This window comes from Eschrichtius robustus, chromosome 8 (assembly GCF_028021215.1).
Source record: "Eschrichtius robustus isolate mEscRob2 chromosome 8, mEscRob2.pri, whole genome shotgun sequence".
Classification (NCBI taxonomy): domain Eukaryota; kingdom Metazoa; phylum Chordata; class Mammalia; order Artiodactyla; family Eschrichtiidae; genus Eschrichtius; species Eschrichtius robustus.
In genome coordinates this window covers 85,139,595-85,167,082 of record NC_090831.1, presented here as the reverse complement: position 1 = coordinate 85,167,082, position 27,488 = coordinate 85,139,595, and the positions used below count along the sequence as shown (strand labels likewise).

The 27,488-nt window shown below is 43.9% G+C and overlaps 1 protein-coding gene across 6 annotated transcripts in view; it reads left to right on the top strand.

The window, feature by feature from the left end:
• PDE1C (phosphodiesterase 1C) overlaps nt 1-27,488 on the top strand; it is a 525,463-nt gene that overhangs the window by 87,028 nt on the left and 410,947 nt on the right. For all 6 annotated transcript variants that reach the window (XM_068549261.1, XM_068549257.1, XM_068549256.1 and 3 more), the window contains exon 2: nt 15,068-15,118. In XM_068549261.1, coding sequence (XP_068405362.1) covers nt 15,068-15,118 — 51 coding nt within the window. The remainder of the gene's footprint in view (nt 1-15,067; nt 15,119-27,488) is intronic.

Here is a 27,488-nt window from a genome sequence, read left to right as displayed (position 1 = left end):
CATGGAGCAGGAGAACAGAGTGTCTCCCTCTGTGGTGCTTCTGACCTGAGGCTCAGTGGAGGGGAGGCAAGGGGTTCTCCTGCCAGGGCTGGGTTTCTTGGCAGTAAGGCTCGTCAAACAGTACTGATACTCACATGCTAAAAGTGTGATGGGTAGCATGCAGGTTAAGAGCACTGGCTCTGGAATAAGGTGCTACTGGATTCAGTTTCCAATCTGCCATTCACTAGTTGTTTCATCACAGGGAATTTACTTAAGTTCTCAAAGACTCAGTTTCCGTATCTGGAAAATAGGGAAATAATAGTGACAACCTCAGAGAGTTGCTGTGAAGATAAAATTAGGTAATGAACGATCAGTGCTTAGTCCGGTCCTTAGTTATATAGCAGCTCTCATTTTAAGCAAGTCAAGTAATATATATATTTTTTTTAAACATCTTTATTGAAGTATAATTGCCTTACAATGGTGTGTTAGCTTCTGCTTTATAACAAAGTGAATCAGTTATACATATACAATATGTTCCCATTTCTCTTCCCTCTTGCATCTCCCTCCCTCCCACCCTCCCCATCCCACCCCTCTAGGTGGTCACAAAGCACCAAGCTGATCTCCCTGTGCTATGCGGCTGCTTCCCACTAGTTATCTATTTTACATTTGGTAGTGTATATATGTCCATGACACTCTCTTACCCTGTCACATCTCACCCCACCCCCTCCCCATATCCTCAAGTCCATTCTCTAGTAGGTCTGTGTCTTTATTCCCGTCTTGCCACTAGGTTCTTCATGGCCTTTTTTTTTTTTTTTTTTTCTTAGATTCCGTATATATGTGTTAGCATACTGTATTTGTTTTTCTCTTTCTGACTTACTTCACTCTGTATGACAGACTCTAACTCCATCCACCTCACTACAAATACCTCCATTTCATTTCTTTTTATGGCTGAGTAATATTCCATTGTATATATGTGCCACATCTTCTTTATCCATTCATCTGTCGATGGACATTTAGGTTGCTTCCATGTCCTGGCTATTGTAAATAGAGCTGCAATGAATATTTTGGTACATGACTCTTTTTGACCTATGGTTTTCTCAGGGTATATGCCCAGTATTGGGATTGCTGGGTCGTATGGTAGTTCTATTTGTAGTTTTTTCAGGAACCTCCATACTGTTCTCCATAGTGGCTGTATCAATTTACATTCCCACCAACAGTGCAAGAGTGTTCCCTTTCCTCCACACCCTCTCCAGCATTTATTGTTTCTAGATTTTTTGATGATGGCCATTCTGACCGGTGTGACATGATATCTCATTGTAGTTTTGATTTGCATTTCTCTAATGATTAATGATGTTGAGCATTCTTTCATGTGTCTGTAGGCCATCTGTATATCTTCTTTGGAGAAATGTCTATTTAGGTCTTCTGCCCATTTTTGGATTGGGTTGTTGGTTTTTTTGATATTGAGCTGCATGAGCTGCTTGTAAATCTTGGAGATTAATCCTTTGTCAGTTGCTTCATTTGCAAATATTTTCTCCCATTCTGATGGTTGTCTTTTGGTCTTGTTTATGGTTTCCTTTGCTGTGCAAAAGCTTTTAAGTTTCATTAGGTCCCATTTGTTTATTTGTGTTCTTATTTCCATTTCTCTGGGAGCTGGGTCAAAAAGAATCTTGCTGTGATGTATGTCATAGAGTGTTCTGCCTATGTTTTCCTCTAAGAGTTTGATGGTGTCTGGCCTTACACTTAGGTCTTTAATCCATTTTGAGTTTATTTTTGTGCATGGTGTCAGGGAGTGTTCTAATTTCATACTTTTACATGTACCTGTCCAATTTTCCCAGCACCACTTATTGAAGAGGCTGTCTTTTCTCCACTGTATATTCTTGCCTCCTTTATCAAAGATAAGGTGACCATATGTGTGTGGGTTTATCTCTGGGCTTTCTATCCTGTTCCATTGATCTATATTTCTGTTTTTGTGCCAGTACCAAACTGTCTTGATTACTGAAGCTTTGTAATATAGTCTGAAGTCAGGGAGCCTGATTCCCCCAGCTCCATTTTTCGTTCTCAAGATTGCTTTGGCTATTCGGGGTCTTTTGTGTTTCCATACAAATTGTGAAATTTTTTGTTCTAGTTCTGTGAAAAATGCCAGTGGTAGTTTGATAGGGATTGCATTGAATCTGTAGATTGCTTTGGGTAGTAGAGTCATTTTCACAATGTTGATTCTTCCAATCCAGGAACATGGTATATCTCTCCATCTATTTGTATCATCTTTAATTTCTTTCATCAGTGTCTTATAATTTTCTGCATACAGGTCTTTTGTCTCCTTAGGTAGGTTTATTCCTAGATATTTTATTCTTTTTGTTGCAATGGTAAATGGGAGTGTTTTCTTAATTTCACTTTCAGATTTTTCGTCATTAGTGTATAGAAATGCAAGAGATTTCTGTGCATTTATTTTGTATCCTGCTACTTTACCAAATTCATTGATTAGCTCTAGGAGTTTTCTGGTAGCATCTTTAGGATTCTCTATGTATAGTATCATGTCATCTGCAAATAGTGACAGCTTTACTTCTTCTTTTCCGATTTGGATTCCTTTTATTTCTTTGTCTTCTCTGATTGCTGTGGCTAACACTTCCAAAACTATGTTGAATAATAGTGGTGAGAGTGGGCAACCTTGTCTTGTTCCTGATCTTAGTGGAAATGGTTTCAGTTTTTCACCATTGAGGACAATGTTGGCTGTGGGTTTGTCATATATGGCCTTTATTATGTTGAGGAAAGTTCCCTCTATGCCTACTTTCTGCAGGGCTTTTATCATAAATGGGTGTTGAATTTTGTCGAAAGCTTTCTCTGCATCTATTGAGATGATCATATGGTTTTTCTCCTTCAATTTGTTAATATGGTGTATCACGTTGATTGATTTGCGTATATTGAAGAATCCTTGCAGTCCTGGGATAAACCCCACTTGATCATGGTGTATGATCCTTTTAATGTGCTGTTGGATTCTGTTTGCTAGTATTTTGTTGAGGATTTTTGCATCTATGTTCATCAGTGATATTGGCCTGTAGTTTTCTTTCTTTGTGACATCTTTGTCTGGTTTTGGTATCAGGGTGATGGTGGCCTCGTAGAATGAGTTTGGGAGTGTTCCTCCCTCTGCAATATTTTGGAAGAGTTTGAGAAGGATAGGTGTTAGCTCTTCTCTAAATGTTTGATAGAATTCACCTGTGAAGCCATCTGGTCCTGAGCTTTTGTTTGTTGGAAGGTTTTTAATCACAGTTTCAATTTCAGTGCTCGTGATTGGTCTGTTCATATTTTCTATTTCTTCCTGGTTCAGTCTCGGCAGTTTGTGCATTTCTAAGAATCTGTCCATTTCTTCCAGGTTGTCCATTTTATTGGCATAGAGTTGCTTGTAGTAATCTCTCATGATCTTTTGTATTTCTGCAGTGTCAGTGGTTACTTCTCCTTTTTCATTTCTAATTCTATTGATCTGAGTCTTCTCCCTTTTTCTCTTGATGAGTCTGGCTAATGGTTTATCAATTTTGTTTATCTTCTCAAAGAACCAGCTTTTAGTTTCATTGATTTTTGCTATTGTTTCCTTCATTTCTTTTTCGTTTATTTCTGACCTGATCTTTATAATTTCTTTCCTTCTGCTGGCTTTGGGGTTTTTTTGTTCTTCTTTCTCTAATTGCTTCAGGTGCAAGGTTAGGTTGTTTATTCGAGATGTTTCCTGTTTCTTGAGGTAGGCTTGTATTGCTATAAACTTCCCTCTTAGCACTGCTTTTGCTGCGTCCCATAGGTTTTGGGTCGTCGTATCTCCATTGTCATTTGTTTCTAGGTATTTTTTGATTTCCCCTTTGATTTCTTCAGTAATCACTTCGTTATTAAGTAGTGTATTGTGTAGCCTCCATGTGTTTGTATTTTTTACAGATCTTTTCCTGTAATTGATATCTAGTCTCATAGCGTTGTGGTCGGAAAAGATACTTGATACGATTTCAATTTTCTTAAATTTACCAAGGCTTGATTTATGACCCAAGATATGATCTATCCTGGAGAATGTTCCATGAGCACTTAAGAAAAATGTGTATTCTGTTGTTTTTGGGTAGAATGTCCTATAAATATCAATTAAGTCCATCTTGTTTAATGTATCATTTAAAGCTTGTGTTTCCTTATTTATTTTCATTTTGGATGATCTGTCCATTGGTGAAAGTGGGGTGTTAAAGTCCCCTACTATGATTGTGTTGCTGTCGATTTCCCCTTTTATGGCTGTTAGTATTTGCCTTATGTATTGAGGTGCTCCTATGTTGGGTACATAAATATTTACAATTGTTATAGCTTCCTCTTGGATCGATCCCTTGATCATTATATAGTGTCCTTCTTTGTCTCTTGTAATAGTCTTTATTTTAAAGTCTATTTTGTCTGATAGGAGAATTGCTACTCCAGCTTTCTTTTGATTTCCATTTGCATGGAATATCTTTTTCCATCCCCTCACTTTCAGTCTGTATGTGTCTCTAGGTCTGAAGTGGGTCTCCTGTAGACAGCATATATACAGGTCTTGTTTTTGTATCCATTCAGCCAGCCTGTGTCTTTTGGTGGGAGCATTTAATCCATTTACATTCAAGGTAATTATTGATATGTATGTTCCTATTCCCACTTTCTTAAATGTTTTGGGTTTGTTATTGTAGGTGTTTTCCTTCTCTTGTGTTTCTTGCCTAGAGAAGTTCCCTTAGCATTTGTTGTAAAGCTGGTTTGGTGGTGCTGAACTCTCTCAGCTTTTGCTTGTCTGTAAAGGTTTTAATTTCTCCATCGAATCTGAATGAGATCCTTGCTGGGTAGAGTAATCTTGGTTGTAGGTTTTTCTCCTTCATCACTTTAAGTATATCCTGCCACTCCCTTCTGGCTTGCAGAGTTTCTGCTGAAAGATCAGATGTTAACCTTATGGGGATTCCCTTGTGTGTTATTTGTTTTTTTTCCCTTGCTGCCTTTAATATGTTTTCCTTATATTTAATTTTTGACAGTTTGATTAATATGTGTCTTGGCGTGTTTCTCCTTGGGTTTATCCTGTATGGGACTCTCTGTGCTTCCAGGACTTGATTAACTATTTCCTTTCCCATATTAGGGAAGTTTTCAACTATAATCTCTTCAAATATTTTCTCAGTCCCTTTCTTTTTCTCTTCTTCTTCTGGGACCCCTATAATTCGAATGTTGGTGCGTTTAATGTTGTCCCAGAGGTCTCTGAGACTGTCCTCAGTTCTTTTCATTCTTTTTTCTTTATCCTGCTCTGTAGTAGTTATTTCCACCATTTTATCTTCCAGGTCACTTATCCTTTCTTCTGCCTCAGTTATTCTGCTATTGATCCCATCTAGAGTATTTTTAATTTCATTTATTGTGTTTTTCATCATTGCTTGGTTCCTCTTTAGTTCTTCTACGTCCTTGTTAAATGTTTCTTGCATTTTGTCTATTCTATTTCCAAGATTTTGGATCATCCTTACTATCATTATTCTGAATTCTTTTTCAGGTAGACTACCTATTTCCTCTTCATTTGTTAAGTCTGGTGTGTTTTGACCCTGCTCCTTCATCTGCTGTGTGTTTTTCTGTTGTCTCATTTTGCTTATCTTACTGTGTTTGGGGTCTCCTTTTCACAGACTGCAGGTTTGTAGTTCCCGTTGTTTTTGGTATCTGTCCCCAGTGGCTAAGGTTGGTTCAGTGGGTTGTGTAGGCTTCCTGGTGTAGGGAACTAGTGCCTGAGCTCTGGTGGATGAGGCTGGATCTTGTCTTTCTGGTGGGCACATCCACGTCTGGTGGTGTATTTTGGGGTGTCTGTGGCCTTATTATGATTTTAGGCAGCCTCTCTGCTAATGGATGGGGCTGTGTTCCTGTCTTGCTAGTTGTTTGGCATAGGGTGTTCAGCACTGTAGCTTGCTGGTCATTGAGTGATGCTGGGTCTTGATGTTGATATGGAGATCTCTGAGAGATTTTTACCGTTTGGTATTACGTGGAGCTGGGAGGTCTCTTGTGGACCAGTGTCCTGAAGTTGGCTCTCCCACCTCAGAGGCACGGCCCTGATGCCTGGCTGGAGCACCAAGAGCCTTTCGTCCAGACGGCTCAGAGTAAAAGGGAGAAAAAATAGAAAGAAAGAAAGAAAGAGGCTATAATATAGTGAAGTAAAATAAAGCTATTGTAAAGCAAAGCTATACAGACAAAATCTCACCCAGAAGCATATACATATACACTCACAAAAAAAAAGGAACAGGGGAAAAATTAATATATCCTGCTCCCAAAGTCCACCTCCTGAATTTGGGATGATTCGTTGCCTATTCAGGTATTCAACAGATGCAGGCACATCAAGTTGTTTGTGGAGTTTTAATCCGCTGCTTCTGAGGCTGCTGGGAGAGATTTCCCCTTCTCTTCCCTGTTCACACAGCTCCTGGGGTTCAGCTTTGGATCTGGACCCGCCTCTGCGTGTAGGTCGCCTGAGGGCGTCTATTCCCCGCCCAGACAGAACGGGGTTAAAGGAGCAGCTGCTTCGGGGGCGCTGGCTCACTCAGGCCGCGGGGAGGGAGGGGTACGGAGGAGGCGGGGCGAGCCTGCGGCAGCAGAGGCCGGCGTGATGTTGCACCAGCCTGAGGCGCGCAGTGCGTTCTCCTGGGGAATTTGTCCGGGGATCACGGGACCCTGGCAGTGGCGGGCTGCACCGGCTCCCGGGAGGGGCGGTGTGGAGAGTGACCTGTGCTCACACACAGGCTTTTTGGAGGCGGCAGCAGCAGCCCCAGCGTCTCACGCCCGTCTCTGGGGTCCGCACTGATCGCCGCAGCTCGCGCCCTTCTCTGGAGTTCGTTTAGGCGGCGCTCTGAATCCCCTCTCCTTGCGCGCAGCGAAACAAAGAGGCAAGAAAAAGTCTCTTGCTTCTTCGGCAGCTGCAGACCTTTTCCCGGTCTCCCTCCCAGCCAGCTGTGGTGCGCTAACCCCTTCAGGCTGTGTTCACGCCGCCAGCCCCAGTCCTCTCCCTGCGATCCGACCGAAGCCCGAGCCTCAGCTCCCAGCCCCGCCTGCCCCGGCGGGGGAGCAGACAAGCCTCTCGGGCTGGTGAGCGCTGCTCGGCGCCGAGCCTCTGTGCGGGAGTCTCTCCGCTTTTTCCTCTGCGCCCCTGTTGCTGTGGGATCCGCGCTGTTAGCTGCGGCTTGCGCCCGTCTCTGAAGTTCGTTTAGGCGGCGCTCTGAATCCCCTCTCCTCGCGCACCAGGAAACAAAGAGGGAAGAAAAAGTCTCTTGCCTCTTCGGCAGCTGCAGACTTTTTCTCGGACTCCCTCCCGGCTAGCTGTGGTGCGCTAACCCCTTCAGGCTGTGTTCACGCCGCCAATCCCAGTCCTCTCCTTGCGATCCGACTGAAGCCCGAGCCTCAGCTCCCAGCCCCCGCCTGCCCCGGCGGGGGAGCAGACAAGCCTCTCGGGCTGGTGAGTGCTGGTCGGCACCGCTCCTCCGTGCGGGAGCCTCTCCGCTTTGCCCTCCGCACCCCTGTGGCTGCGCTCTCCTCCGTGGCTCCGAAGCTTCCCCCCTCTGCCGCCCGCAGTCTCTGCCCACGAAGGGGCTTCCTAGTGCGTGGAAATCTTTCCTCCTTCACAGCTCCCTCCCACTGGTGCAGGTGCCGTCCCTATTCTTTTGTCTCTGTTATTTCTTTTTTCTTTTGCCCTACCCAAGTACGGGGGGAGTTTCTTGCCTTTTTGGAGGTCGGACGTTTTCTGCCAGCGTTCAGTGGGTGTTCTGTAGGAGCAGTTCCACGTGTAGATGTATTTCTGCTGTATCTGTGGGAAGGAAGGTGATCTCCGCGTCTTACTCTTCCGCCATCTTCTCTCCTCCCAAGTAATATATTTTTATAGAAGTATTTAATTAATTCAGTTATCTCTGTGAATTGTCCATTTTTTTGGCCCTATTATTTTATGGTCTATGCAACCTGGCAGAGATTTTCCCACATACCCATCCTATCTTCCCCCTCCAGCCTCTCCCCATCCCGCCCGTGACAGGCTTTGGTAACGTATCACAGACACATCTTGCTAAACTCAGACTCAGCATCAGAAGGCTTCCTAACACAGTACTCTGCTCGGCCATTGCCAATCAGAGTTGTATATGTTTATGCTTAAAACATATCCTGGGGTTGTCAAGCATCAATATTTATTAAACCCAATGGGGGCAAAGGAAACCAAGTCCTTTACTTTTACCCTTGACAAACCACTACGAGGGAGTTAAAGAGATAGGGTACATTCCCTTCTCTGAGAATGCTGGACTTGGAGCCAGAAGAAATGGATGGCATTTCCAACTCTGATGCTTGGCCTTGGTCTCATCTTGGACAAGCCACTTGATCTCTTGGAATGTCAGTTTCTTCCCTGGTTTTAAGAGTTCTCCTGTTTTCACGCGAAGAGCTGGTTTTAAGAGTTCTCCTGTTTTCACGCGAAGATGAATTTGATTGTAGTTCCTATTCCCTTGTTACTGTTTTCTAACTGTGGAAGATTTAATAGGGTTAGGGAGACACCTGGTAGCTGGGGTTCTTGTGTGAATGTGGCAATGAAGCTCCTCTCTTTGTAACTAGATTCTTCCTCTTCTGGATCCTGTTATTGTGAGTCCTGGCCCCTGTGACCATCTCACAAAAGGGTCCCTCTCTGCTGACCACCTCCTGGTCTTGTGCCAGGTACGAAATTCCCAGGCAGGTGACCTCCCCCAATCTCTGTAGGCTGGTACATGGCTCTCACTGGGGCTAGAGCCATGGGGTAGAGGGTCAGGACTTAGCGTGACTTTTCTCTAGGGGTAGCTCTCTCTGGAGCACAGCTCTTATCTGCCTACCTTTCTTGGAAGGCAGAGAGGCTAAATGGAAAGAACCTGGGCTTTGGATCCAGGCATACCTTGATTTGGAATTCTGACACACAACTTTGTGGTCTTGGAAAAGTTACCTGACTTTTCTGAGTTCCAATGCCCTGTCTATCAAATGGGAATGACAGTCTTACTCAGTGTGAAGGCAGGGACCATGACTGATTGTTCAGGGCTTTATCTGCGGTTTAGTCAATGCTTTATAAGTATTCCTGAAGGACAGAATGGATACTTTAAAAAAAAAAAAATTTATTGGGCTTCCCTGGTGGCACAGTGGTTAAGAATCCGCCTGCCAATGCAGGGGACACGAGTTCAATCCCTGGCCTGGGAAGATCCCACATGCCACGGAGCAACTAAGCCCGTGCGCCACAACTACTGAGCTTGCGCTCTAGAGCCCGCATGCCACAACTACTGAAGCCCGTGCACCTAGAGCCCATGCTCCCCAACAAGAGAAACCACCATAATGAGAAGCCCGTGCACTTCAATGAAGAGTAGCCCCCGCTCGCCGCAACTGGAGAATGCCAGTGCACAGCAACGAAGACCCAACACAGCCAAAGATAAAAACAAATAAATAAATAAATTTCTTTTTAAAAAATTTATTTATTTATTTATTTGGATGTGCTGGGTCTTAGTTGTGGCATGTGGGACCTTCGTTGCCGTGTGTGGGATCTTCATTGCGGCATGTGGGATCTTTAGTTGCAGCATGCGGGATCTAGTTCCCTGACCAGAGATCGAACCTGGGCCCCCTGCATTGGGAGCGCAGACTGTTAGCCACTGGACCACCAGCGAGTCCCCAGAATGAACACTTATAGAACATTTAAATGCTCGGTGGGTGTTAATGTCCTTGTACCATCTTCTTATTCTGCCTCCAGTTCTTGGCCCCCACCGCACTCTGCATGGTAGGAGGTTGGTCATTGATTCAATGCTGTGTGCCAGGCATTTAGGCATTAGGGATATAGTATTTTTTTCATTGGCAGAGAATCTGTGCTTGTGTGGGGATTAGACTGTAGTGGAAGGAAAACGCAGTAAACCCAGTGAATGAAGAACAGAGCATATGAGAAGGTGATAAGTGCTTCCAGGAGGGATCGTGCAGGGAAGGGGGATGAGGCAGAGGGAGAAGGGGGGTCGGGAGCTGCGATCTTAATAAGGTGGTCATGGAACGCCTTAATTAGAAGGTGACAGCTAGGTAAGCTGTCACTTGATCTTGGACGGAGTCTCTCCCCAGTATTCCATTCGGTTTTCCTTGCTTGGGTCTTTGCAAGTGGAAGGCAAGGTGAGGTGAGGCCAAGCATCTGTGAGCAATGCCGAGCTTCACCTTCTACAGAAACTAGGAGGGTGCCTGGAACCTCATTCCAACACTCTCTTCTCTGAAGTCCGTTGTGTGTGGTTTTCCAGCCAGCAGGCTTCCCAAAGGACCTCACCCGGAGAGGGTCCCTGGCAAGCCCCAGAGCTCGTGGCAGAGCAGCAGCCAGCCAGCCTGCCAGGCAGATTTCCTTGCAGGAAGCAAGGCTCTCCTGTGGAACTGCTTTCTCATTGTGTGTTTGCCCTGGCACCCAGCACCCCAGCTGCATTTATGCTCACCCAGGTGCCAGGGTTTTCAAAACAAGGGTGGCAGTGTTTTTGGTGCTAGTTTTGGTTACAAAGCAGTGTGTACCTGCCCATGCCACCACTATGACTGTTTGGACCACCCTCCCCATCTTTTTCTGATGGCCTGGAATGTTTGTGACTCAGTTGGGGTTGGGATGTTCATTGCTCTGAGTTAACTTCCTTTCTCAGCATCCTGTCTCACCTGCCTCTCCCCACTGGTCTCCTTTGGAGAATCTTTACTTTAAGATTTGTTTCTGGCCAGTTTTCTGGGGGGGAAACATAAAGCAAACATACCAGGGGCACACTTCATTTAGAATGCTGCTTCTCAAACATTAAGTAGCTTTCGAGGCAGTTGTTTAAATTCTAGAATCTTGTCTTCCCTTGCAGGATTCCATTTTAGTGGGTCTGTATCAATCTGTATCATATCATCATCATCATTATCTTAAAGTCAGTTCCCTAGCTGAACACACTTGGATAAACCCAGATTGAGAGACATAGTTTACCTCCCTAACTTGCTTGTATGTCAAAGCTGAATGAAATCGACTGTTGCTGTCCTCCCAGAGTTTAGCCCAGTGTTGAGCTCCCAGGTGGCTCTCGGTACACATGTATTGAAGGTTAGAGGCAACGTGAGGTGAATCCTTTTATAAAGAACCCTTCACAATGTGAAGAGTTGCCCACTAATTGATCTCCATAGTTATGTTTGCAGTCTTAACTGTTGAATTTTTCATAAAGCAGAGGCATGTCTCTGTTCAGGATTTTAATGACAAAACAATAACATCCTGAAAAGAAGAACTGAATAGGGGTAATTATTTTTGAAGGCATCTTCCTCCCTGAATGTTGCTTTGATAAAGGTGTCTGAAGTTAACACCATTTGTTAGTGCTTCTCAGCCTTAGCTGCTCATTGGAATCATCTGGGAACTTGGAAAGTATGGATGCTTGGGTCCCACCCGCTGAGGCCCTATTTAATTGGTCTGGGCGTCAGGAGGTTTTTAAACTTCTCCAGTGATTCTTACATGTGGCCAGGACTGCAAACCACTGACCTAGAAAGTGTGGAACCCCCTGGAGAGGGGAGTAGGTGATTCATTTCTTGAGACTTACAGGGAGTCCCCTTGGACTAAAGATAGAAGGTCCCCTGGATTCTGTGATCCAAGACTGCTCTGAAATCTGAATCTAAAATATGTTTCATATAAATAAATATACATACATATATAATGACCCAAACTATATATAATAGTTAATTGTTTTCTACCCCTTTAATTAAAAACATTTGTTTCTGATTATAAGGATGGCATGTGCTTATCCAACTGTTGGGTTTATGTAGAAAAGTATAAAAAGGGTGATAATCTCCCCAAATGCCAGCACATGGAAGAAATAACTGTTAATATATCTGGTGCACATCCTTCCACTCATTTCTCTGTGGCTAAATACACACGGCAGCCTAGATATACAATTCAACACCAATGGAATTAATAATACATATCGGTCTACGTGTTATACCCAACATGACTTTCAGTAAATCTACATAATAACTTTCCTTAAATGGCTAACTTTCCTTAAATCTACAGAATCATTTTTATGAGATCTTGCCAAATTCAAGCTCTAATTGCGCTTGATAAATGGAACATCTACTTCATTGTTGAAGCTTGCTAGATATTTTTTTTAAATAAAAGGCAAACAGCAGTGTAGGAAGGCCCCTCTGCTGGTCAAGAAGCCCCCGTGTGTCTGAGCCGGCCAGCATTGTGCTGGTGGACCATCGAACATGTCGGGGCAGTTTGTGGGCTCGGAACAGAGGGGCTTAGCAAGCTTGGCCACAACCACTCCTTGTAGTGCTCGTCTATGTTGAGTCTTAGTTTCATTCTTCAAGACCTTTAAGAGGTCCTGTGTTCACCTGCCTTCTGGACCCACGCCAAGGGTATAGAAAGCCCACGCCAGTCAGCAGAGAGCTGCCTCCCGAACATCCAGGAGCTGGACTCACCCATAGGGGGCGTCTCAGTGGTGACCCATTGCTGGCCCATGGGTCTGGACAGTTACTCAGTTATTAAGCTGACAATCTGCATTTATATTTGAAACCTCTTGATTTTTAAATGCAGACAACTACTTGTTTAAAAATTAAAGACATTGTAGGGGCCAAGCAGAACACACCTGGGGCTTTTTATAGTCCTCTGGAAGCCAATCTGAGGGCTCTCTCTTCGGAGCCATCTGTGGCACTTGGTATCAATTTCAGTCTACTTCATTCAGTTCTAAAAATATTGACTGAATGCATTATTCTGCGTGCCAGTCACTGTTTGAAAGATTGGAAACAAAAAGATGAAAAGTTATGATCCTTGTCTTGGGTGGGGTAATTTATAGTTTAGAGCAGCTGTTCTCAAAATATGGTCCCCAGACGTGCATTCTCAGTATCACCTGGAAACTTGTTAGAAATGCAAATTCTCGGGCCCCATCCCAGACCCACTGAATCAGAACTTGCATTTTAAAAAACCCTGCAATTTATTTTAACACACCTTCCTGGTAGCTCTGGTGCCTGCGCGGGGCACCGCTGGTCTCACCACTGAAGTTTGAGAACCACTGGTCTTCGTGGGGAGTGAGGAGCACGGGCAGAGATCTGTGGAATGCAGAAGCCGTGCTGGGAGCCAGGGGAGCTTTTCAGAAATGAATGGCTCCTCCTGAATCCTAAAGGATGAGCAGGAGTGAAGCAGTGGGGAGGGGTGTGTAGAGGGGACAGGGCAAAGGAGCAGTAGCAAAGGGAACAGAGAGTATGTAGGGCGTGTTTGGGATTTGTCCATTTAGAGCGTGTGGCTGGGCCCTGAAGGAAGCGCTGGGAAATGCAGTGAGCTGAGAAGACTAGGCAGTGCCAGGTTTTCAGTACTAGGTCAGGTTAGCTGGATTGCGTCTTGTGGATGTTGGGACATCATGGGAGACCTTGGGGCACTGGGTCTGCATTTAGGAAAATAATGCTGGTAGCAGGGTTCAAATTCCTTCCGGGTAGAGACAACTCTCACTGGCCTAGATCTTGATTCCTGCCTCTCCTGGCGTGACTTGGATCTGGGTCAGCAATTCCCACCCTTGGATAGGGTGGCGGGAGGGGAGGAAAAAGCCTGTGGGTGAGGAAGCAGCCATGGCTGCATGTGAAACTGTGAGGGTGTCGTGACCACCCCTCCTTCTTCCCTCAGGGAAAACATGCGCTTTCCAAGCTGAACATTTTAGTGCTTGCTGGTGTTCTCAGCAATGGCGATGATCTTCATATTCCTACTTTAAAAGCAGCCCGTCAGTTTCTGCAGCAAACATAACCTTGCTCTATTTCTTTCTTTAGAGATCTGTAGTGTCCAAAGAGGAAACAGTTTGAACTCAAGGCCAGGAAACTCACGTCAATAGCCAACTAGGTCTTGCTCCTTTCTCCCCCCTCCCTCTCTGTCTTCCACTCTCCATTTCTCTCTCTTTCTTTCCAAAATGCTGGGGTGTGAGAGATTATGGGAGCAGGATGCAATGTCACCTCCCCCTGCTGGTTGTTTTATATAATGTCTTGTTTGTAATATATACAAAGAGTGCAGACAGTGGGGCAGTGCAAATGACAGAAGCATGAAGTAGACTGAGATTAAATTCATTAATTTAAAAAATTATGGTAAATTTAAAAATTTTCACCCTTTTGAAAGGGTGAAAGGAATTTTTTGACTCCTTGCATTCTTTGCAAAATGATGTAATACATTTCTGAAGTAGTTATTTCTTTTGTCCTGTACTGCAAATTCTCATAGATGAGAATGATTTTAATGATTACATTAGCAATCTCCTTTATTCTGCATATGTATTGGATGTTCTTTCCTAAACTAAAATGAACAGATTTTTCCAACTGATTGCTTTGAATGTTCATTCAAGTTGATCACAAATATCTACAAAACATCCAAGGTTATAGTCATTATGGGCATTAAAAGTGATATTTAAAGCGGATGAAACTTGTGTTTCAATTTAACAATTGATATCTTTTTTATCCATGAAGATGGTGTTCGTAAATATAGGGGATAGTAATTATGACCCTATCAAGATGATAAATTATATAGAGGCTTTTCAGAGGAGGGGGAACGACCCTGCTGAGAAGCGTTAGGGGTAAGGTTTTCTAGGGCAGCTCTCTGGACAATTTTCTCGATCCTCCTATTCGTTAGACTCTAAATTTAAATATCTTTCTTAACAATAACCAACCTTACTATCTTCTGAAATCCCTGCCTTGCTTTGCGCCATGGATCAAGAAAATCAGACCAATGTCAGGTGGTTGGGGTGCATTTGTGTGCTGAAGGACATCCCGGTGAGAGGACGCTTAAAGCAGGAGGATGTGCACTGGCTTTGGAGCCTGGTGTGCACGCCTCTTACTCAGTGCATGCAAGCCAGTTAACTTCTGTAAGCCCAGTAAACTAGGTATTGTTTAGGTCGTCTCCAGCTTAATTCACTATTCTAATCAGAATGATTAAGACTTTTGTCCTCGTTTAGACATTGAGAGCAGCACTGGAAATATAGAAAGAGAGGGAGTGAAGTTGCTTTTATCCTCTTACAAACACTCTCAGAAACAGCTTAATAGTGAGTCATCCAGAGGATTAGCTGTAGGTTGGGCATATTCTATGGACACATGTGCCTTGCTCTTAATTGTATCTTCCGTATTTTTTTTTTTCCAGTTGCAAATGAAGCCGGAGATAAGACTGCCAGACCACTTGCCCGCTTCTCCCGTGAGTAAATCTTGTTTCCCTCCTTTCCTGGGCTCCTTCAGAGCCTTTTTGCCTGTGTGGTTCACCCTCCCAGGTGTCAGTAAAACACTGCCAGTAAAAGAGTAATATAGGAAATGTCTTCAGTGGGTTATTACTCCATTTGAGCCCCATCACCAGTGAGTTATTCTTTGCTATTGCCTTTTCAATCCTTAGAATTGTGTTTTATCAAACCATGTTCTAGGGCTTTGCTATTCGAAGTGTGGACCTGGGAGCAGCAGAATCGACATTGCCTGGTGGCTTTTTAGAAATGCAGAGCCCCAGGCTCACCCCAGACCTACTGAATCAGGGTCTGGATTTCAACAAATCCCCAGATTCCTGTGCACAATTGAGTTTGAGAAACACTGCACTGGAGAATCCCCTCAGAGTACCTTGCCGTGGGGTGGGCTTTTTCTGAAGAATGAGTGCAGAAGAGTCTATGAAATGCTTGTAGTTGTCAAGGTCCGTTACACGTGTGGAAGCATTGTCACCTCCCAGTGTGGACTTAAGGCCTAGCTCCACTGGCTTTACCTCAGTTTGGTGATATTTTGAAGCTCAGCTGGAATCTGTAACTGGTTCTCCTTTGGCACTGGGATGTTTGTAAGGGCCTAGGAGCTCCCCATCAATTTCACTTGACTCCTTTGTCTCCAGGTCTTCATTCCCAATGGGTGAGCAAGAGTCAAAAGCCTCTTGATGTTTTCTGTGCCAGAGTGATCAGCAAATAATACATTTGCCAAGTTAATGCATTCCCTGGGATGAAAACCCAGATCCCAATGAAGGGAGTGGAAATACCAAGGGAGATTGAGTAGGGTTGGGTGGAGATGCTCCCCAAATGGGCTGAGCATCCAGTGGAGAAATAGTGGAACTGTAAATCAAAATAGATGGATTTTTCTTTCCAGCACCATCACTACTTGCTGGCTTTCACTTAAAGTAATTTCACTTATGCTTTCCGAGCCTCAGTTTTTCCATCTGAAAAATAGGAAACTCATACCCATCTTCTCTCTTTTATAAAAAAGTTACCATCTTTTGAAGTGATGGCATGAGAGTCACTGCATTGTTCACATAGGGCTGACCAAGTCTTGTGTGTGGGTTCTGCCAAGATAAGTCTTAACATGTAGAGTCGAAAGTATCATTTCTTTATTTCGGGGGCTTCTTCCAAATTCTGCCTTTTAGCTCTTTTGGTGGGGGGGCTTCAGAACTTTGGGTTTGATTCCTAAAAACGATTTTTATAGAACTGTAATAATAGATGATAATGAAAGAGCATTAAGTGCTCACATTTTAGAAACTGTGTAATAAAACACTTGCTTCTCACAGGCCCCATTTTTCACTGCCCTCCTACCTGGAATCGTTATTTCCAAAATAAGTATTTCATCCCACAGCTCAGTGAGGATGATGAATATGCTTTTAGTCTCTTTATTTCTTCGTCTCCTGAGCAGTAGTCAGGCAAATTAATAAGCTGGGGTGGTAATCCGACCACGCTGTGCAGGCTGCACCCCCATGGGAGTTTCTGCCATTCAGAGGCTCATCACGAGGTTTGGGAAGGGGATGGAGCCCTTTAACCGAGAAGCTAGAATGAAACCTGGAGCAGTTTGGCCCTTCACAGAGAGAAGAGGGTACCTTCTCTTGTAAACGGCTTCTACAGATTCTAAATTGTGTGACTGGGTTGGAGGGATGGTGTGTCACTTGAAAGCTCATTAGTAGGAGCTAAGTGAGGATATGAGGGAAAATAATATCTATATAGGAAAAAAGTAATTAGTGGCAAACCAATTAAATTGGGCTGATTCTGAAAAGAAAAAAAGAAAGGAAAAAAGTCTCCTGACTTAGTGCAATGTCCTGGAAAAAAGTCAGATGGCACATTAGCTACTAAATCTTTTTGTAGCAAACACTAGAGGGAAAAAATTAGGTGGCTTTTAGGAAGGGAAAAAAATCCTTAATGTAGCATTGTCTGATTGACACTCACCTCACTTCCCCACATTGAAAATGACCTTTTTCACGTGAATGAAGTGTTCAGTTTGCGAAGACTGGAAGGATTTGGATGATGGACTTTCCTTTGGAAACTGGAAAATGAAATACTGCCGCATTCTCTAACTTTTGCACCTTGCAAGACATATGAAAGCCCTGACAGTGTTCGCAGCCCAGCATGTAATTAGGAGGAATTCAGAGTGGGAGGCAAGAACACAGGCCGGTAATGTTGTGAAAACTGGACCCTCTGGGGGTTAAGCAGAAAAGAGCTCAGGGTAGGGAGGAAGGGTCTGGCCCAGTGGCCACCCAAGTAGTCCCAAGATTTTCATCCCCTTTGGGGTTTTCACATTCTGATTCCCAGTGCCTCATTTCTCTGTAGATTTTGCCCCTGCTTGAATCCATGTACTTTTCTTGGCTACCCTCTACTGCAGTGGAAATGAGCTATGATGATTATGGTAAGAAATCCTAAAGGAGAACCAGAGGAAATAGAGTGTAGGAGTCATGAAGACATCTGGCTTTTCCAAGGGCTGGCTTCCCATCCTACCTTGGCCATCTAGTTTACCAGCCTTGCAAGCTCATTCCAGTCCGTTTCCAAAGAGGGTCGCTTCCACAATACAACCCTGTGCTTGGCTTTCTTCTCTCTGTGACTGACACTACCACCCAGGACACTGTGCTTTCCTCAAAGAAATTGATTCCAAAACCTATGGGTCAAGCTTACTTCCTGTGACTTTTAGACTGGAGACACTTGCTGTGCCATCAAACAGCAGTGCTGAGGTGGTGGGTGCTGTGTAGTGAGTCCTGTGAGACTCTGGATCCTATCAGGCCCCTTTGCCACCCCATCTTCATCACTTTAGTCTTAGCAGTGACTTTTGATCGACTCAGCCTTAGTCAGAGCATCTATCTAACAACCACGGACACATAGAGTAACAAGGAAGTCATCCTCCTAGGAGTGGGCTGGGGAAGGAGCAGGAGGGAGGGAGGGGGGCGGTATTCAAAAGAGGTGGAGAATATTATCTTTCCCTCCAAAACCTACAGAAGAATGACAGTGTCAAGGAGAATGAAGGATTGAGAGTGACCCCGACTCTAAGGCACCGTGTGAGCCCAAAGCACGTTGGCTTTGGGTCAACAGATGGTTTAGAATGGCTCCCACCATGAGGCTGTCTATCCTTGGGTTGGAGTCCCTGTGTGTGGGGACCACCCCTCTCTGTGCGGTGGGTGGGGTGAGTGGGCAGAGCATCTCCCATGGGTACTGCATGCAAAGCTTTCTGACAGGCAGTGCTCACACAGCTATGCGGTGTCTCCATTTTTACAAATGAGGACAATGAGGCCGGGAGAAAACACTGAGAATCGCTCACTGCTGGAATTCTAGGTCTTCCAACTCCAAATCTTGGCTGTTCCCAGTGCACATGACTTCCTCCTTGGTCTAGGGGTTAGAGTTTGCTGATTCTGGGACTTGGGGATTGGGGGTCTTCCATCTCAGTCATGGAGGTACTCAAGTTACCACAGGGCAGGCTTCAGAGATCCACGTGGCTGCGACCTCCACTACAGTTGGTTTCATCTGGGGTGGGAAGACTTTTCCTCCAACATGCCCTTCCACCAGCTTACTTATTTCAGAAATCGCTTAAAATAAGGAAAAAACTTGATATACAAATCCCCTTGGGAGTGGGAACACAGGAATTCATTCCTACCATGGTGAAAATGATTGATAGCAGACCTTTTAATTGTTTTCTCCAGATACCTGAAAATGTATTCTGAGTGTGTAAAGAGAGGGGACAAAGGGGTTACTTCATTTAATTGTTCACTCGCTCATTCATTTAGTTACTCATTCAAATAGGTACTGAACACTCATCAGGGGCCTGGCTCATCCTCGTGCTGAGGATACAAATGCTGATTAAAACAAGATCCCTGCCATCCAGGAGTGTAAAGCCTGATGTGAGAAGACAGAAAAGTTAGTCCACAGTGAGGAGTGTGCTGTCAGAGGGGGTCAGGAAGTGGGGGCAGAGGGAACACAGGGCAGGGCCTCTAAACAGGTTAGATCGGGTTTCCCTGGGAAGGGCATGCTTGCCTTGAGTGTTGAAGGGTGCTGCGAGTTCAACACCCCTGAGTGTTGAAGGGTGCTGTTGAGGAAGGTGTGGGAAGCGTGTCCCAGGCAGAGAGAACACATGGGCACAGAGGAGCCTCGCACGTTAGGGAAACTGGCTGGAGAGGCAGCCCGGGGTCAGGCTAAGAGGGGTCTTTGTGCTAGCCCACGGAGTGGACCCTGATTCTGGGGAAGCCTTTGAAGAGTGTCACACTTGGCCAGCATCTCCCCCTCCTCCTGGAGCTGCAGGTGGCCTCTGGGGACCAGAGCTGTGTGGTGAAGAACTGGACTTCCCAGCCCAGCTCCAGACCCCAGTCAGGGGACGAGCTCCTGGAGCCCCCTGACACTGGGCTCCTGACATCGGGACTGTTGGGATGGAGTCAGCTGGCCCTGGGGCCGGGGAGACTCCTGCTGGTCCAGATGTCTGGGATGCTGGGAGGCTGCCCTCCAGCGCCAGCCCCAGAGAGCCCTCCTCTCTGGAGAGGTCTGTTTTATGTGTATGTCTGTCTCCCATTAGACAATAGGCTCCTGGAGGCCAACGGACCCCTGGTTGAGCATGTATTGACTGTGCCTGGTGCAGGAACAACTGTCTGTTGAATGAAGACTGAGTAAACTACTACCCTGCCTGCAGCTTCTCCCCACTCCTCCTTATCCTAACTTCTTAGGCAGGGTAGGCTCTCCCACTGCCAGCACACACACTCCCGGATCCCTCTGGATCCAGGCCTCCCTCAAGGGGCTCCCATATACTAACGTGAGGGTCCTCAGAAGCCACGAGGGACATGGGCTCTGGTGTCAGGCCTGGGTTTGGGTTCTGAGTCCAGGAATTCTGAATTCTGTGTGAACTTGGGCAGGTAACTTAATTACTCTAGGTAGGAATGAGTGCTAAAATGCTTAAAAACATGTGACGTGGTCAGCGACCAATCAGAACAGATGTTGGCCATGGGTGATGTGAAGGAGGGTGCAGGAGGCCCTGATAGGCCAGTCACTGGATGGGGCGGGGGCAGCTGAGGTGGATATTGGCCCTGATTGCTTGGGGTAAATAATATAAAGCATAGTGTTTGCACACTGTAAGTGCTCAGTAAGTGTGGGTGATTGTCATTACGTATATTATTACCCTGAGTCATTTTCCTCTCCCCGCCTCCTCTCTCCCTCCCTCCCTTCTTCCCTCCCTTCCTTTCACATGTGTTTATTGAAGATTTTTCTCTGCTAGGCCCTGGGGACACACAGATGAGTAAGTTTGTCTTCCAAGAGCTCACAGTCTAATCAGGGAGTTGGAGAAGTAAGTGGCTCCAGTGCAGTGTGTGGAGGGAAATGCGAGAGATTGGTACGGGGGTGGTGGGAGCTAGATGGGGGAGACTTCATCTGGCCTGGGTTGGGGGTGGGTTCAAGGGAGTCTTCCTGGAAGAGACAAGCGTTAGCTGAGGCTTGGGGAGTGTGTGTGGGTTGACAGGTAGAAAAGGTAGGAAAAAAAAAAAAAGAAGCGATACCACTCTTCAAGGAATAAAGGCCATGTGTAGTGTTCAGACGTGGCCACAGTGTGGCAGGAAAAGCTCAGATTTGGGTGTACATCTCTACTCCAGGAGGCTTAAAAGAGGCTGCATGCAGTGTAATGGACAGAGCACCTTTTGAGAAGGGAGTGCACGGCATTGGAAGAGACTGTCCTGAGGGAGGGGTTGGCCCCAGAGCTTGTGTAGCTGGGCAGCTCCATCCTGGAGTTTTGATTGCTTCCCTAATTGAGGAAGAACAATTTCTCCCCTGAGATGAGTAATGATTGAAAAGAAAATAGTGGTGTCAAAAGCAGTAAGAAAATGGAGCCTAATTAGTAATGCCTGCAAATTTGGCCTCTTTTGCTTTGGGAAGTAATAATCCAGATAGTGTTGAAAATAGATTATCCTATAAAAAAGCTGGAGTAGTTTTGGTGGATGGATGATAAAGCAAAGGGAGGTCACCTAGTATTTTTATATTGGGTGTATGATTGGGTGAATGGTCCCCTTTCCTGGGCAGAGATGGGCAGGGGCAGGCAGGGATGTACAGCTAGGGTGGGTGCTGGGTGAGCCTAGTACCTGTTACACGGTAATGGCCATTGTGGAGCCCCAAGGCAAATTCAAATCACATCTGACAGAGCGCTCAAGTCCAGCCAGAGATTTTTTCTAAACTGACTGTCACAGCAAGGAGGGTTTGTCACAAGCATCGAGAACTTGAGTTGGGGGCGGATGGGTTACAGAACCAGGATGATGAGAACAAGGATAGGATAAAATGGGTGGGAGTGAGGGCTGAGAAATGCCACAAGCAGTGATGGGCTGTGGCTGCTGGCTGGGTGTTCAGCGTTCTCAGGGGTGTGTACTGTGAGCTAGAGCCATATAAAGGGCCCAGCACAGGGTAGGAAGCAGATATGGAGATTTCCTGGTTTGTCTTAAACAACTGTATCTATTTCCAAAACGTTCAGATCCTCTGTAGAGCTCTAGGTCCCACCTCAATAGTATTCACAGACCGAGCCTCTTCATTTCCTACTTGCTCCCGCAGAAAGTTACCTTCAGCAATGGCAGCTCTAGGGGCTTAGGGGTAGCAATGCAGCTCAGTGGTCTTCAAAGTGGGGTCCCTGGGAACTTGTTAGAGATATGAGTATTTGAGCCCTTTACCAGATCTGCTGAATCAGAAACTCCTGGGGGTGGGTCTCAGCAATATGTATTTTAACAGACTCTAGTGGTGATTCTGATGCATGTCAGTATTTGAGAACCACTGCTGTAGTTGGAAGGACTGTGTTATGGTGGTGGCAGACATAGAGGTAGAGGTAGAAGGCAGCATGCAGAGCAGTACAATGGTTTTATTTAGTTTATACATTACAGAATAATACAACTAGCAGTTTTCGACAGCTGCTTGTAATATGTAATTGCATACAGACATAAGACAGAGCAAATGTTAATTGTCCTTGTCAAAGAATAGTATATTATTATTATTTTATTTTATTTTTATTGGAGGAGTTTGTGGGGGCTGATGGAGATTATGGGAAGATGATCTAAAGGTCCCCCTAATCCTCCCTTGTGACTGGCACTGCTCTGCATCATCTCTTGAATCTAATCCTCTCTTTTCTAAGATCATCTCCTATCTGGCCCTGGCCTTTGCTACTCCACAACAAGGTCATTATAAGAACCGCTTGGTTGGCCCCTAGCTTCTTGCTTGTAGCTTCAGATCACCCTCCACACAGTAACCTGTACTGTCACGCTCTAGTTTTTGTCATGACATACTTGTGTTTCAGAACCACAGGGAGTTACTCCCTAACTTGCGTTCATCCAAGATTTATCTGCCTGACCACAAGGGTCCCACTGCTCTTTCTTACCCCCTTTCTCCATCCCTTTCATCAAATATAGTCGTTATCAGCCATGCAAATCTGCTTGGTTCAGTAAACAGATATATCAACCCATTATCTTAGATTTGAAAAATTTCAAGTTAGACTAGAACTTGCACATGATCCAGTCCAAACCTCACTACTTCCTGTAAAACTCATCCTCTTTGTGACATCCGTGTCAGGGGGTCATGAGCTCTCTGAAGGAACCCATCCAGTGATGGGAAACTCACCTTGTCTTAGCGAGGGTTGATGGCAATGGTCATAGTGATGGACTGGAGTGTTATGTGTTTGGGGAACTGAAACCCACTCTGCTTTTCTTTTTTTGAATGCATTTGAGCAAGTCTTTGAATATGTCCACTATATCACTTGGTCCCCAGTATGTTAGTCATTGGTCCACCAGTGGATGGCCGATGATACTATAAGTAGCTTCTAGAAACTTGTGGACAATATGTAACCCAGATGTTAGCTGGAGGCTCTTGGTCCATTGAGATCTAGTTAAATAGGCTCAAATCACTGTTGTGTGCCCTTTGGAGATTCAGAGCAGACATCAGTGTTTCCGTGAATATCTGGGATGACTTAGTGTTCTTCTGGCCCTGATTTCCTACCTCCCTTGATTGTGTTCCTCTGTATGCTTCTGGCTATTTTCATATCTGCTCTGACATAGACTCAGATGCAGGCCAAAGCCCCTTCCTCTTCTCTTCTTCCCGTGTAACCAGAGGCTATTGGTCAAAGCAAGACTTGACTGAAGATTAAGGAAAGAGAGATCACAATATGCAATTGTGTGCAGACAATTTAAAGTCATAGTTCTCTTCTCAACCGTTCTTTCACCCATCCCACAGCCAGTAATTTTTTTAAAGACCACGCTGCCCATGTAGCTCCTGGTCTACCACCCCTTGATCCTCCTCTATCCACCGTCCTCCATTCTTTACCCTTTATTTCCACTTCTCTCTTAGGAATTAAAAGACACTCCTCCCAGTCTCTCATGCAGAGCAGCATGACCATCATGTTAGTTGCTTTGGTATTTGCTGACACCCTTGCCTTCACCATCTCTCCTTTACTTTCAACTTATTTCTTTTCCTCCATGAAGGCCAGTTTCTTCTTCTTTAATGGGAATTGTGGTCCAACCTGTTGAGATACTAACAGATATGTAACTCCTTGCCACAAGTGTATAAGCTTACACAATTAAAAAATCTGATGAGAATTTTTTTTGTGTGTGTGTGTAATGTGACCCCAGGGAGGGCAGGGAAGACATGGATTGGCTGTTGTATGCCAAGCACCTCCTCCCCTCCCCTCTCAATGTATACTCCTTTGAATAAAGTTAGGATAAAGTTTCTGATTCCAGTAAGAGGTGGACTAAGAAAACCTGAAAATCCTCCAATTTTTATAAGCCCGTAGGAATGCTGAGTAAAATATTTTTTTAAATGCCCTTAAATGCATAGTTAAACTTGCAGTATAGAAAGGGACCTCTGCAGGTGGTAGAAATGAAAGAGGAATTTAATATCAGTACAGCAAGCTGTAAACATGCCTGCTGATTCTGCAGCTATGCTGCATGGGGGTGGTGCTGCTAGTTCCACGGGGTCTAGTAACACATGTTTTAACATCCACCTGGGGAAAGAAGTTAAGTAAGGCCTTGGCCTGTGCAGCCTGGGGAGTTGGATATGAGACTTCTGCCTGAACTTGACTCTTAAAACATATGGCAGATCGTGTTTTCCAAAAATATTTGCAGCTCTATCTCCCATCCCACATGCTCTTCTTGCAGAGTGATGTTGACAAGCCTCCCACTGAGATGTGAAGCCTATGTTCCCTCCCCTTGAATTTGGGTGGCCTATAACTGTGGCAGAATGTTGCTACGTGACTTGCAAAGGTAGATCATCAGTAGTGATGCTGCTTCCACCTGGGGCCTGTTGGGATGCTTGTTCTTGGAACACTGTCATCATGCCGTGAGGAAACAGAGAGGCCATATGGTGAGCCCACTGCTGCACCACCCATCCCAAAGTACAGGTTTGTGAGCAAAATAAATGGTTGTTGTTGTGGTTTGAAGCCACTAAGTTTGGGGTGATTTGTTATGCAGCAATAGATAACTGGAACAAAGGGCTACATACTCAGTGAAAGAGGGACCTGAAAAACAAAATACATCCATTAGCATAGGGAGATAACAAGGAAACTTGTTTGCCTCCTCTTGCTCTTGAGGAAAAGTCTCCTCTGGGCAATGGAAACTACCTGCCTGGTCCAGGTACCCTTTCAAACTAAGAAATTAGTAAAAATTGGTTCTGTGGGCTAGTAATGGCAGAATCAAATGGAAAGATGCAGTAAAATCAATTGCAAAAATATTCTGAAATATTAACCCAAGTTAATATTTTCATATTAAAATTTTCACATTTCAACCCAAGTCATAATGTATTTTCATAAAGAAAACAAGGAGCACTAAATATCAGCTCACAATCAAAATTTAAAAAAAATCCACAGGGGCAGCAATCCACCAGGATGAACGAGAGTCAGTGAGCACAATGAATAGAGAATTAGAACCCTAAGACCTCGAGGTAATATATTGACAAACTGAAAGAAAACATGAACTATATATATTTAAAAATAAAGATATAAAAAGAATTGACACTCTAAGAAAGGAACAAAAAGGAAGATTTTTAAGAGAACCTGTAGAACTTCCAGAAATGTGAAAGTTAACATTAACAACAAACAAACAAACAGACAAATAACCCAAACACCGTTTATCCACCTGTGTTGGGTAGGAATAAAAAGGGAAATAATGAACTGGAAGATATATCTGAGGAAATTATCCAGAATGCAGCGCAGGCAAACATGAAAGAATGGTTAAGCAATATGGAAGATAGAACGAGAAGGTCAAACATACATCAAATAGGAATTCTAGAATGAAAGACCAGAGAGAATATGGGAAAACTAGTAACTGAAAATCTAGTAGCTGAGAGTCCTGCAGAATTGATTAGTGATGTGAATCATCAGATTGAAGAATCATACCTAGTTTCAAGCCCAAAAATAAAAATTAACCCATTGTTAGACACATAATAATGAAACTGTAGAACATAAGCAATGAGAAAAAACTAAAAACAATTGGAGAGAAGAAAGATTACCTACTGTGTCTGAAACTGTAAGTTTAGTTCTTCTATATTAAAAGAACCTTGATTTTTTAGTGGGGCCTATGTCCCCATCCTTCCAAATAGAGTGCATTTCTCAGGTTCTCTTGAAGCTAGGTATGATGACATAACTAAGGTCTGGTCAATGAAATGTAAGCAGAACTGTTGGGGCAGATTTCTGGAAACTTTCTTGAGGCTCTTGTGCTCCCTTTTTTCCTTTTCTTATTTATCCCTTCTCCACCCTGCTGCCTGGAACACAAATGTGATACTGAAAGCTCTAGCTGCCACCTTGGACCACAGGGATAATGGTCACACCAAGGATTGGTAGTGTGGTCATAAGAAGACTTTGTGGAACAGAGCTGCTATATCAGCCATGAAATGCTTACCGCTAGATTTTAGAGAGCTTAACATAAACTTCTATCATGTTTGATATTTTCAAATTTTGAGTCTCTGTTATGCAGACATGTATAATCCTAACTAATGCATCTACCAAGAGTAATAATTAGATTGACTGCATACTTCTCAATAGCATATTTAGAAGTCAGAAGACAAATTGAATATTTGTGAAATGATGAGGGAAAAGAACTGCCAACCTGGAATACTATACTGAGAGAAATATCATTCAAGAGTGAGGCCAAAATAAAGACATTTTTCAGGCCAAGAAATTCTGAGAGAATTTATTGTATGTATACCCTTGCATAGAGAATTACTAAATGCTATATCTCAGGAAGAAGACAACTGAACCCAGAAATAAGACTAAATTATGTTTAACAATTAGTTAAAAAGAATATTGGGTTGTTTTTAGTTTTTTAAAACACAGCTTTATTGAGATATAATTCATATACCATAAGGTTTCCCTGTTAAAAGTGTACAATTCAATGGCTTTTAATGTATTTGTGGAGTTGTGCAACCATCACCATAATCTAATTTTAGAAAACTTTTGTCATTCCTAAAAGAAATCTTGTGCCCAATAGCAGTCACTTTTCATTGAGACTCCTACTCCTAGTCCTAGTATATCACAAATCTACTTTGTGTTTCTATATATTTGTCTATTCTGGCCCTGGTATATATTATAAAAGGAGTCATATAATATATGGTCTTTTGTGATTGGCTTTTTTGACTTAGCATAGTGTTTTCAAGGTTCATCCACGTCGTAGCATGTATCAGAATATCATTCCTTTAAATTGCTGAATGATATTCCATAGTATGGATATTCCACATTTTATTTTTCTTTTCATTTGAGTTGATTCCACTGTGAATAATGTTGCTATGAATATTTGTGTTCAAGTTTTTGTGTGGATGTATGTTTTCATTCAGCTTGGATGTATACCTAGGAGTGGAATTGTTAGATCACAAGGTAACACTAAGTTCAACATTTTGAGAAACTGCCCAGATCTTTTTCAAAGTGGCTAGACAATTTTATATTCCTATCACCAATATATGAGGGTTATAGTTTCTCTAAATCCTCCCTTACACTTGGTATGGTTATTCTTTAAAATTTTAAACCTAGTAGGTGTGAAGTTGTATCATATTGTGGCTTTGATTTCCATTTACCTAATTACTAATAACATTAAGCATCTTTTCATATGCTCTTTGGCCATTTGTATATCTTCTCTGGAGAGCTAGTTAGTTTTTAAGACAAAAGGCAGCATTCCATTCTCTGATTTTCTAGTTGAAGGAAGTACAATAAAATGAAAAACAGTCATCACAAGGAAGCTGCCAATTATTTATGAATAAAAAGTGGAAGAAAACAGAGACCTCAAAAGCATCAGTTCCCACACTGGACTCATCATCTCTATACAAGTTCCTACTCCTGTGTTTCCTAACTGAATTGGTGCCATTTTATTCACTAGGCAA